This window comes from Erpetoichthys calabaricus, chromosome 18, assembly GCF_900747795.2.
Source record: "Erpetoichthys calabaricus chromosome 18, fErpCal1.3, whole genome shotgun sequence".
Lineage (NCBI taxonomy): Eukaryota > Metazoa > Chordata > Cladistia > Polypteriformes > Polypteridae > Erpetoichthys > Erpetoichthys calabaricus.
In genome coordinates this window covers 3,565,463-3,577,985 of record NC_041411.2, presented here as the reverse complement: position 1 = coordinate 3,577,985, position 12,523 = coordinate 3,565,463, and the positions used below count along the sequence as shown (strand labels likewise).

The 12,523-nt window shown below is 35.4% G+C and overlaps 1 protein-coding gene across 7 annotated transcripts in view; it reads left to right on the top strand.

The window, feature by feature from the left end:
- Positions 1-12,523, top strand: part of mtmr3 (myotubularin related protein 3) — a 53,102-nt gene that overhangs the window by 13,671 nt on the left and 26,908 nt on the right. For 4 of the 7 annotated variants that reach the window (XM_051921549.1, XM_051921548.1, XM_051921550.1 and 1 more), the window contains exons 4-7: positions 278-394; positions 10,900-10,932; positions 11,709-11,791; positions 12,353-12,507. In XM_051921549.1, coding sequence (XP_051777509.1) covers positions 278-394; positions 10,900-10,932; positions 11,709-11,791; positions 12,353-12,507 — 388 coding nt within the window. The remainder of the gene's footprint in view (positions 1-277; positions 395-10,899; positions 10,933-11,708; positions 11,792-12,352; positions 12,508-12,523) is intronic. The other 3 variants (XM_028824405.2, XM_028824403.2, XM_028824399.2) reach the window with 1 other exon arrangement.

Here is a 12,523-nt window from a genome sequence, read left to right as displayed (position 1 = left end):
AGAAATATTTAGAAATGTCCCCGTGCCCCACAGTGTTCTTTAAGCTTTTATTTCATTCCTGCTGTTAGTGTATGCTTTTACATCCTAAACGTTAGTCTTAATTTTATGATTGCCCCTGCAGTGTTACACTCCTTGTTTCTGATTTTAGGATTTTTTTTCCAGGTTTGCTATTTTGTGAGAGAGCTTTGTAGAGCCTGCTTTTGCATATTGATTAAAAATGTACATTTTTAGAATATAAAGTGTGAATGTTTTATTATATCACTCCGTATTTTTGCAGGTTCCATATCCTGAACTGCATGGCGAGTTCACAGAGTATGTGGGGAGAGCTGAAGATGCAATCATTGCTTTATCTAATTATAGGCTTCATATCAAGTTCCGAGACTCTGTTGTTAATGTAAGTCATCTAAATTTATTTTCTGCTAGATTCAAGATACTTTATAGTCCATATACTAGGAAGAGACATCTTGAATTTCTGTTTTAATGTTTTTCAGTATATTATATAATGTTGTAATGCATTTGAAGGCTAATTAAACATTTAAACCTCATTTAGACCAACGTGAGGAGGATTCTTGGGTTTTGTTTATTTTTATATTCTTTGACTGCTTTTCGTTTGATAATAATAAAAGGATAAGTGTCTGTGTATCCATCTGTTTGATAGGTCTCTGTCAGACTTACTCAAATGGCGGCCTGTGGGCCACATGCTCACCAGAAGTAACCTCTGAGTGGCCCAGCCTGTGGTCCTGCCAGGGCTCCAGACTGCAACTAAAATGTCTCAAATGCAACCAAAAATAGATTTTGGCGATTATCATTTCTACTTTGTTCGCCAGTTGCAAATTTAATCATTGAAACTTTAAACTAATTATATTGTAATAGATGCAAAATGACTTTTTTTTATATTGTTAAGCGGATGTGCCATTAACATGTGTTGGTACAGGCTCTCCCTTAAATATTGCTGAGCCACATAAAGGCTGTTTTATATGGGAGTTGTGGTGAAAGTGACGTCAGAGTTGGAGACGTGCATGGGAGAATATTTCTAAGTAAATGCCGTTGCAGATGGGACGGCCACGTATTCCAAATGGTGAATTTCAATGAGAGGCTGGTTAAGTTTGTGCCAGAATAATCAACAAAGGGCTGAATATGATGCAATCTGTCATCAAAACAAAAGGTAGGCATGCAAAACATTTGGAATTCATCTGCCCATCATATAGGTCCCCTGTTATGAACATATCTGTGCCATGTAGAATTAATTTTTTGCCTTCTGATTTGGCATGGCACACTAAGGTGTGATTGTTACTGATCTCCTTGTGTTCATGCATCTTTGCATACTGTTTGTCTTTTGATTTAACGCGTACTCCATGCGAAATGCCAGCCTGTCCGGCAGTAAACTTGTATGAGCAGTTGCCTGCCACACTGTTTAGTCACCCACAGTGATGTGATGAAGTCTGCGTTTTAAGGTTGAAGGTGTATTACAGTTGTTTTACTAGGGTGCCCTGTGATTGATCGCAAACAGTAAACTTTGTTAAACTGGTATGAAAAATGCAAATTTGTTTTGTTGTTACTTCAGTTGTTTTGACGATCACCATATATTCTGTTACCAATAAGTTCAACGTGAGCTCATCAACAAAGAAACATGAGAAATAAGATTTAGTAAAAAATAATTATAATTAATAATTTATTCTTTTAACACCCAAGAACTCTGTACAAAGACATTTTAAAGACAAATCATTAAATTAAATGTACCAATCCACTTGTACGCCATATCTGGTGCCTTGCTCTTAAACATTTATTCAGGTAATTTTTTTTCTGGGGAGCGGGGAAACAATTTTAACAGAAAAGGCATTGTTGTGGAACTCAAATTTAACCTCTGTCATATGAGTGATTAAAACCGTGTGAATAAAATAACTTAAGTTCTATGAAAAAAAAAATCCCTTCTCTGTCATGACCACCCATTTAAATTGTGGGAGGATCTCATATTTCAAAAGGGAAACAAATGTTACTGCTAATACTGTGCACTTTTTGATTTTAGGCACTTAGAGATGTGCCTGGGTCAGTTGTTTATTTTTTTTCATTTCAAAAGGGGAAAAAAAGTATTATTCTCATATTCTGTTCAGTTATAACTTTATATATATATACACTTACTAGACATTAAGCCTGTTACAATAATGGGCGCTAGAATAGTAGTGCATAAACATTAGTAGGAACAGTCTATAATAAATGTCAAAGGACCGTCTATTTTCTGTTACAGTAATACTGGCTTGTATGTGGCTGTAATATGCGTCACTGTATTGTGTGCCTTTAATTTTCTCTCATAGTAATATGTCTCTCCAGCAAGTATTTTAATCTGTGCTGGCGTGCATCTGATTATTGTATGTATGGCGTCTCCCCAGCAACGGATTTTATGTGCGTGAAAATAAATCTACTTTTAAAAGTCATCCTATTGTAATATCATGAAAATTCGTATATTTAGGAAAATACTTTACACTTTACCGGGCCAAGTTTGTTAATCGCAAATCTGACATCCTCAGAGTGCACACTTGCACAACAACAAACACTAATCCCACCTCTTTGGGGAAGCTGGTCTCCGCGTCTCAGTACCCGATTGGATTTTTCGTGTGTTATGATTTAGGTCTTGCCTCATTTACCAAAATCCGTTTGGATCGTCCGCGCAATATTTTATAGGTCCCACCCTCTCTGTCTTCACCAGAAGACACACACACGGACACATGGACGCACACAGGGATTTTATTAAAGAGGATATATACATAATACACATTTTTGATGTGCCTGTGTCAGATGTGACCTAATATAAAAGGGAAACAATGCATAAACATTGCATGTTTTTAAATAAAATAATTGGTGTTGATTTAAAATTTGTCATTACCTGCTGCTTACTGGCTTTTGAAAATGTCTAGCCCTGCTAAATTTCTTGGTTTGAAAATCTGGCCCAACTGAAATTGTAGTTGAATAGCCCTGGTCTCTGTCATTCCTAAAGATGGAACATCACAAATATGTTTAGTAATAAATTACATTGCATTTGTCATTCCAGTAGATGGCACTTAACAAACATTAACACTGCTTTTATGAATCCCATACTAAATGACATATGCCAGAGACATAGGCATTGCATGTTTTTCTGCATTGATTACTTAGATTTGAACCTGTATTAGACTGATAGCACAGCTAGTTTGATAATAATGCTATACAGTTGGAATTGGCAGTCGTCTTCTTCCAGCCATAATGTTTGATATCCAGGTAATAGTTATGCATGTGGGCAGCATAGTTGTGTAGTTGTTAGTTGAAGCCTTATGTCTTCAAACAAGTCTCATTCCACCAATGACACTTTGAGCAGATTTATAAAAGTTCACCCCCTGTCAACATTAGTTTTTGTCTAGATACAGTACTTTGTTTTTCTTTCTCCCACTGTTTAAAAACATGCCTTCTGTTTAAGGTTTAATTTAATTTATCTTAAATGTGCTTAAAAGTTACATAGAGGATACCTCTAACCTTAAATTAAATACTCAGTGCTACTTGTGCTTTTTAGATGCTGAATCATCATTGAAATTGTGATGTTCAGTGTCTTGAGCAATACATAATATGGTGTTTGATTACACCCAATAAACAACATGTACTAACTGACACACACCAATTTTATCAGTCAGACATTAAGCTTTCATCCCAGTGTGTTAGCCTTTATAGCAGTAATGGATGGGCTTGCATGCTCCATGTTGCTGGTTTTTTTTTTTTGGTGGTTTAATCAAAAACTATTATATTTACTGCATAATAATGACAGTGAGATCTGTGTGTGTTGGTGGGGCTAAAGGTGGGCCTGAACCACATGGTTGGCTGCTCGTTGATCTATATAACCTCCATGAATACAGTTCCTTTTTGAGCTTAAAGCTGACATATTTGAGTTTAGAGTCCGGTTTGATGGTTGTTGTCAAGATCTGAACAAATTATACTATGGCAATGGAAAATAGCACTTTATTCCTGGCTTACAGTATGTCTTTCTCCTTTTGAGACAGAACTCCTAAATGCTTTTTAAAAATGATGTATTTTTAAAACTACTAGACAGGGCAGACTTCTTTATTAATGTTGCATTTTTAATTTTTTTGAGCTGCCTTTCAGTGGACCACTGAACTGAGAATGCATGCTTCACCATGTACTAGTAGATGGGAGTGTTGTAGAAATAAGTGACTTTTTTGAGTTTATGCAGAATACTTGAATTATATTTTGCCATCTTGGATCAGCTGAATACAGTACTTGAAAGTTTCCAGCTGCTATCTCTAGTATTACGTAAAAATGTGGGCATTGATGTAAAAAGATAGAAATTGTGCAAATGGTTGATTACAGATAACAGGTTTCATTTAAAACTAAGTGGTAAGACTGGGTAATAAACCAGCTGATCTCATATACTGCAAGGAAAGAAATGGCAGGTAAAGGAACAGCACATGCTTAGTTTACTGTAGAAAACAAATATTATGTAAACGCCTCTCTTTATTCTTTGGAATGCTATGCACTAAAGTAATTAATTTAAAGTAGTTTACTACCAATCTGGTATTGTATTATTTGCTTAAAAATAAAAACCAATGTAGGATACACTTTAAGGTAAAGATGCTATGTTCAGTTACTCATTTCACTATAATCACATTCCAGTCTTCTTTTACCTACACTGTAATTCAGTTTAAATGAGTTATTAGATATCTGGTAGACCTCTGTATTGATAAGGTGTATGCAGTCTTTTAACAACTGAGCTTTAAATGTAATATTCTGTCAACATATTACTTTGCGTGTGTATCATTTGCAGACTTTACATCCAAATCAACTTCCCTATAATTTGATCAATATCTGTGCTTGAATCTGTACTAGCTAGTATTAATGAAGACATTGCGGGTATTTCTTTGGATATACTGTATTTTGAATAAAACTATCCAAAATATATTACTGTCAGAATTTTAATTGTAAACAGTACTGTGAAACACCTCCTCAATAGATTATGACCACACTTTGATCATATTGGAGGAATATATCTGATCTGACCTAGTGTTGGATTTACAGTTACTTCCCAGTCTTTAATAGTCTTATATGAAGTAGGCACCTCTAATCTTGGTTCTTATTTCACAGTGATAGCACATTTTTGCCCCAAACAATCTTCACATTAGAAGCCAGTTTATGCTGTTAATTAAATTTATTTAATTCTGTGCTTTATAGCACTTTCATTCCTGCATTATGGAGCATTTCTCATTCTGTTGATATTTTTTTTGTCTAAGAATTTCATTTACAGTAAGTGTTATTTTCCCCAAATGTTTCAGTTAAGAACTGAGTGCTTGATGAATACACAGAGTGGCATGGAGGGGTATCTGCTGATCTTTTGGTTTCTTTGTTATGTAACAGCAGGTTAAATAAACAGGAACAATTAAAATTGTGAATGTGTTAGATTTAAGTGCTAAAGATCCAATGAAAGGTTGTGAATCTCAGTCATTGGGATAAAACCAAATCCTCATCAGTTTTGCATTAGCAGAAGTAACTGGCTTCTAATCGGGAAAGAAAGTAGAAGGAAAAGCAGTAGGCACTGCGTCTCTCTAGGATACAAGACAAGAGTTCTCCTTCCTTAATGAGACACTCATGAAAGCGTAATCTTTAATATCAAGGAAGCCTAACAAGGCAGGATGAGAGTGATACTAATTTTGATATTGGTTGGAATTAAATCTGCAACCATTGCAGACCTCCAGGAGTAAGATTTGAATCCCTAATTTATAGTTGAAGTATAGGGAAAAGGATTATGAAGAGAAAAGTCAATTGTGAAGTCCTATAATGCACTGATTGTATGTCAGTTATCTTAATTATCTGACATTACATCAAATTATTGTGCTTTCTAAGATTAAAAAAAAGTTTTGATATAAGGAATGGTCCAAATCCTACTTCAGAATTTGGCAAAAATTCTTTAATGCAATTTTGAAATAAGCATACCAACCATGTGCCTAATTTTTGATTTCTTTTAATGTTCCAGTATACATAAGAAACTTCCTTATAATCACCTCATTGTTTTGTAAGTCTCCAAGCTGGGCACAGGAGAGTGGTTCAATTGGATTTAATTTAATTTCAAGCATCAATGTTTCTAATGTTGTGTTGATTATATTCTTGAGTAAAAGGTGTTTTACAAGTTATAATGTGATATATAACTGGAAAAATATACACAAATAATCAGCTTAAGAATTTTAATTTCTGTCCTTTGTGTGTAGCAGTGTACCCCTTCTTTATCCTCTAGTGTGTATTAATTGGGTTAAACGTAGCCATTGACTGCTTGTTATCCCTTCTTGTTTTCTGATTTTTTTTCAAGAATTTCTGAACATAAGGAGGATTGTATAGTATCTAATATTGTTCCTGAGACCTTATCCGATTGTGGATACATGCACACATCAGTTATTTTCAGAATGAGAATCATCACTCTGAAATGTGAGGTTGCAGTTCTGTTGTAGGAGACGAAAACATGAAACCTGTCTGCAGCTGATAATGTAGCAGATCCAAGGCTGAAATCAAATTTTGAATGTCCCCATAGGATAAATCGTTTTATCTAATCTAAAATCTCACTGTGTGCAGAAATATTAGTACTGTAGGTATTGCACCAATTATGTTCTACAAGGAGCCAAGTCCTTGTTGAACAAAGCTGTTTATCTACCAGGACATGCATGTTACATTTTCCCAGCTATTGTTACAACCATTGGGGTAGTGACTGAAAGTATGAGGCCAAATTATATGCAAAGTGCAGTTTTTGGGTAGAGCTTTGATAAGAAGGCGAGGAAACTTCACTTACTATGATGGCCTGTTATGCTCTGAAATGAGAAGAGACAGTTGAGGAGGCTTATTCATTTTAGTCTAATGGGAACTGACCTAGTGTATGTCCCAAGGCACATTATAATTTAAGTGAATAATCATCTGGCTGCACTGACAGTGTATATGATTTTTTCTAAAGAGGAACAGGATTATAGTAATCATGTTGGACATGCTAAATTTTTAACACTTTGATCCTAAATAGCAGAAGCAGTATAAACAAAACAATAGATCACAATGTACATGAAGCATTTTTTTAGACACTAGTGTTGTCTAACTGTGGCCAAGTATGAACAGATGAGGTCCAGACTGTACTGTTTAAAAAATCTGCTGCATTTCCATTTTTCAATCCCTGCTGTCAGTCCAGTGCTTGCATCCTCATTGCTAAAATGCAAAGAGCAGTACTAAACCTTTGTTCTGTGTCAGTGCTTTCATTCGTCTGGCTTTGTCTTTTGCACCATTACCCTAATCAAATTCTTTGTCCATATTATAATAGGGCATGCCTCTGTAATAAAAGGCAGTCAGCATCTGCTTATTTAAAAGTGAGCATAGTGTTTGGTGTCCTGATTGGTTTTGAGTACTGATGGAGCAATATTTTTGTTATGTAAAATAAACTGCATTTATTTTTAAAGTTAGGGTTTCCATGTCTTCACCAAAAGAGAGATTTATTTTCTTTTGGATGAATATTTATGAGAATTGACAGAGAACTATTCCAAATGACAATCCTTAATATGTAGTTTAATACCAAGAGCTACTAGTTAACTCATTCATACATACATTTGCCCTTACCTTGCATTGATATTTACTCTAAGATAACAAGAAAACGCAGACCAGAAACATAATTTCTTATTGCTTAATAGAATTATTTTCAATTGGTTATCAATATCTTCACGTGGGTAATGGGATGAACTTGAATCCTACATGTTGTTTATAGGTTTAGTCAGTCATTTTCCAACCCGCTATATTCTAACACAGGGTCATGGGAGCGACTGCTGGAGCCAGTCCCAGCCAGCACAGGGTGCAAGGCAGGAACAAATCCTGGGCAGGGCGCCAGGCAACCGCAGGACACACACACACACTAGGGACAATGTACTAAATAGTTTAATTTTCCTTTAATGTTAAAGGATATGTCCTAAATTTTTCAAGTCGGAAGTTATTTCTTCACAATTAAGGTATATATTAATTCCCCAAAACAAAAGTTGTATGCCTAACCCTAATGTTGCATCTTGAGATTGGACATACTGTATGTTGCAAAACAGCAAACTTGTTGAGAGATTTAGCCATTTTAAAAGGAAATCAGCCGTGCACTTCAACAAGCTGATTGTCTTCCTCAATGGCAACCTTTCAGCCACAGGGGTGCAGTTTCACCTCAAACTCTTATTGTTGTTATTCAATGTTGATACCCAGATGTGAATTGTTTTGTCTGTACTGTAGACAATAATCACAGACATGCACATGACACACCACAAAAAGTGTGTAAGGGTGCATGTTGATTGGCCCTGTTAACTTAATATCAATGTGCAGGTGGCTTGGCTCTTTCAAAAATCTTATTTTATAAAAAATATTATGAATTGAAATTGTATCATTCAGATGTATTGTTATCTATACAAAGTAAAATGAAACGCTTATGTATGCTCTTCACTACTATCCTGCAACTTAGCATTCATCTCTTTCGTCAGGCAATGTAAAGAAATAACACAGAATGTAATTGGCTAAAAGAAGTCATCATTTAGGAAAAAGATGATCGTATAATTTAAAGCCATGTGTATGTTGCAAGCCGTGGGAGAACATAGCCATTGGAAAAACAGGATTGCAGAGACAAAGCTTTTGAAATTTGTTTAGGTGATGGGAGACCAGATCTTCACCTGTGTTGACTGCTGTGAGCAGACAAACAACCTGGAAGTATACCCTTATCTCAAGAAAATAGAACCAGGAATCAGATGAAATGCATTATATCCATTTTACTTTTGTTGCCAAAAGCATGCCTCTGTGACGCTATAGACATGGTTTTCTTAAATCAAAGCTTTACTGCTTTGAAGAAGCACTTTTTATTAAGTTTTATGGCTTTTGTTGTCACATTGAGACCCTTGTGCCTCACAACATCCATAAAAGGCAAGAACAGGTTAGGCATTTGTTTGCCACCATTAGAGATGTACTGGTTTATCTTACTAGAGCAGTGGTCCCCAACCATTTTGACAGCAAGGACCACTTTATTAGATGCAAATTTTTCCACGGACCGGTCGGGGGGGGGGGGCAGTTTTATACACAATTTACATAACATTTCTATTATTATTAAGTTATTAAGCAGTTCGCATACGTTTGCAACCCGAGATTTTTCTTCTTTTTTTGCATATAACAAAGACATATGCTTTGCATTTGCCATTCCAACAGATTGCACATCACAAAGATTAACACTGTTATCGTTTTTTTCGTGTCTGCCGTTTCTATAGGAGGGTGACAATGAGTTAAATTCCAATGGATGTTTTTCAAATGTTGACAAGCAATAAGCAAAAGGTATCACTGAAAACCACAGAAAACAAAAACCGCAAAAAAAAAAAAAACAGTACGAGGAAAGTTCGAAGAAAGAAATTTTTTTTACAATGTTTCTGTTTGGGGATCGTTGTGCAAACGTGCATATCTGAGATGCGACCACAGATCTAACTGCTCTGTGGATGATTCATTCAGGCATTTCAAGGTCACTTCGTTGTAATGAAAGCATCTGCTGAATGTACTTTGTAGTAACGCGATTTCTATAGACTCGTGTCATATGGGGAAACTGTCGGGACCGTAACGATACTTTGTTGTAATACTCTCTCCTCTCCTGCGCCGCTGCAAAGCCCCGCTCACCAAGCGTTCTGAAAAGTCTGAGTGAGTCTCCGTTGCCGGCAGTTCTCTCGAGGCCCGGCTGTCAGACGGCTGCGGACCGGTGGTTGGAGACCCCTGTACTAGAGTACTTAATGGAAAATGTGCAAGTATTCCATAGCCAGTGATTTGGCAAGAAATGAAAATATTAGGCAAGAGCATATTTTTCACTTTCTTACGTGGACAATTGGCGTAATACAACAGTTGCTGAACACAATCTGAAAAATACTTTTCTTTCCTATCCTTTCATTTGCATCATAGTAGATGATGAACAAAAATGTAATTTTCTTCGGTGATCATACACATTGTATAAATTGTAAGAAAATTTTGTCTGACAAAGAATGATTTCTTCTCTAAGATTACTTACTTTTTTTTTATTATTTAAACCTAAAAGTTTAATGTGTAATCCCTTTTCAGACTTTTTTGGTTTAAAAAATGCTCCAGAAACTTCTGTTTTCCTGTCATTAACTTCTATCATCTGTGCGAGCTTTCAGAATAAAATTTGAGCAACTGTGTGTGATCTTTTATTAATGGATGGGTGTTTGGCAAAGGCTTCATTACTTCTGTTCTACAATTGAGTTCTAAATTCTAAATTGATTTTTTTATGTCCTTTGGTACATAGCCACATTATAACTAATTGTAACAAGAGCTTTCAAGTGAAATAGATATGCAAAGTCAAAAATGTTCAAGTGTTTTTTAAATATTTCCTAAAATTTTGCAAAACTTTGAGAACTACTAGCAGAGTACAAAGCTGCATAAAGCAGTTGGTCAGCGTCGTCATTCTATCTACATCCCCCTAATACGTTGTTAATTATCTCTCTACAGGGCAAGTTTAAAGAAAATTCACTTAGATTTCCAAACACCTTTGTTTTTGGTAGTATCTTATAATTTGGCACAGTTTGAGTTGCTTGCCGAAATGTATTATTTTTGGACAATATCAGGGGAAATATTTTGTACTAGTAAAATTTCCTGTGTGATTTTTTTTTTTTTTAAATTTGTATATTGATTAGGAATGAACATTTTGCTTTCAGAAAATGTTGTTTAGTTTCCCCTTTTGTAAAATCATGAAATACTTTAAAGGTAACTATTATGGGGCTTCTGTTATGGCTACTGCATATACATTTGTAAGAAATATGAGATTCTTCCCATGAGAGACAGGTATTTCTTTCAGCCTAGTAATGTAGAGGTTATTTTGTTCTGCTCTTATAGGGTTATTCTCATTCTTGTTCGTGTGAAGTATCAGTAAGTACGTTCTGCTGGTAAAGACAGTAGTATTCATTCTGAAATGCACAAGAGAAATTATTTACTAAGAGTCTTGCTGTGTTTTTGAGCTGCTGCATGGAGTGGGGCTTGACTAAAAGCAACCAAAACCTATCGCATAATTAGCCACCTTATTGTATCAACTGTCATTCTTTTTAAAATGTTCAACATATCAATTGTTTTATTCATCTTGAATTGTTTGCAAAGGTTCAGTCAATTCATGCTTTTTGAGTTTGTAACATGAGCTAACCGTATTTCTTCAGATGATTTATTTCTAATCACATTTTAAGTAGTACTGCTACTTAGTTGAGCATTGCCTGAATGTAGTTGTATCTTACCAAATTTGTTACTTGCATTAAGATTTCCTTTTTCTAGATTGTTTGACAAAGTATAAATTAAGTAAAAAAAAAATTGACTTTTTTAAATGAATGTACAGTATGTACAAATCCAAACTGCATGTCACTCTAATCTCTTGTGTATAAATGCGTATTTTAAGCACTGAGAGAGTGCATTTACAGTTTTCTGACCTTGAAATGACATGCATGCTAATTTATAAGATAAGCTTTTAGCACTTTGCTTCAATCACCTGGTGTGTATAGTGAACTCTCAAAATGTGTGTTGCCAGAAACCTTTATCTTCATCCATCCCATCCAGTGTTCAGGTTTAGACAACCTGTTTTTCCACCCGATCTATTTTGTGCTCCTTATCAAAAAAAATACTAGTTTATGAATGATATATGTGATTTTAACCCCACCCAGGTACCATTACAGCTCATTGAGTGTGTTGAATGCCGGGACATGTTCCAGCTCCACATCACTTGCAAGGATTGTAAAGTGATCAGGTATGCATGTGCTCCATCGCCAATGCAATGAAATTTTTGAAATAGAGAGGCTAATCTTTGGTCATTGCAGCAGCCTATGTATGGAAAGTTGAAAACAATATTCACAAAGATAGAAGATTCATTTCAGTAAAGTTTTATTTGGCAAATGATTTTGACGGGCAGAAAAAATGGAGAGTAGTGAGTTTAGATTTTAATCAATTACAACAGTGTGGATATGTGTTTAAGGAAAGATTGCTGACAGCAGAATCTATGCCTTCACATGCCTTTGTGAGCATTCTAGTGTGAAGGCAGTTTGAGATAGCTTAGCTGCATTTAATTAGGTTTTTGTCTCCATTTCTGTTTGTTGGTTTGTTTGTTTGTTTGTAATAGACATAGTCTTGTAAATTAATACACTATACAATTCATAAGAAACGGTTTACCAACAGTTCAATGAAGATCATGAAAGTTTGTTGACTCTAGACATTACACCGTTAACTGCAGTAGACATCTGAAATTTTAATTTCCATTATGTTTTTGGCCATAGCTCTTATTTTCTCTTCAATGTGTGACTATTTGAAACAGATGTCAGTTCTCTACTTTTGAGCAATGCCAGGAGTGGCTGAAGAGACTCTCTGGCAGCATCAGACCACCATCAAGACTCGAGGACCTGTTTTCCTTTGCTTTTCATGCTATGTATTCTGGAGAGAAAGACCATCATGGAGATCTGTGCAGGCCAGGTACTTTTGTGTGTCA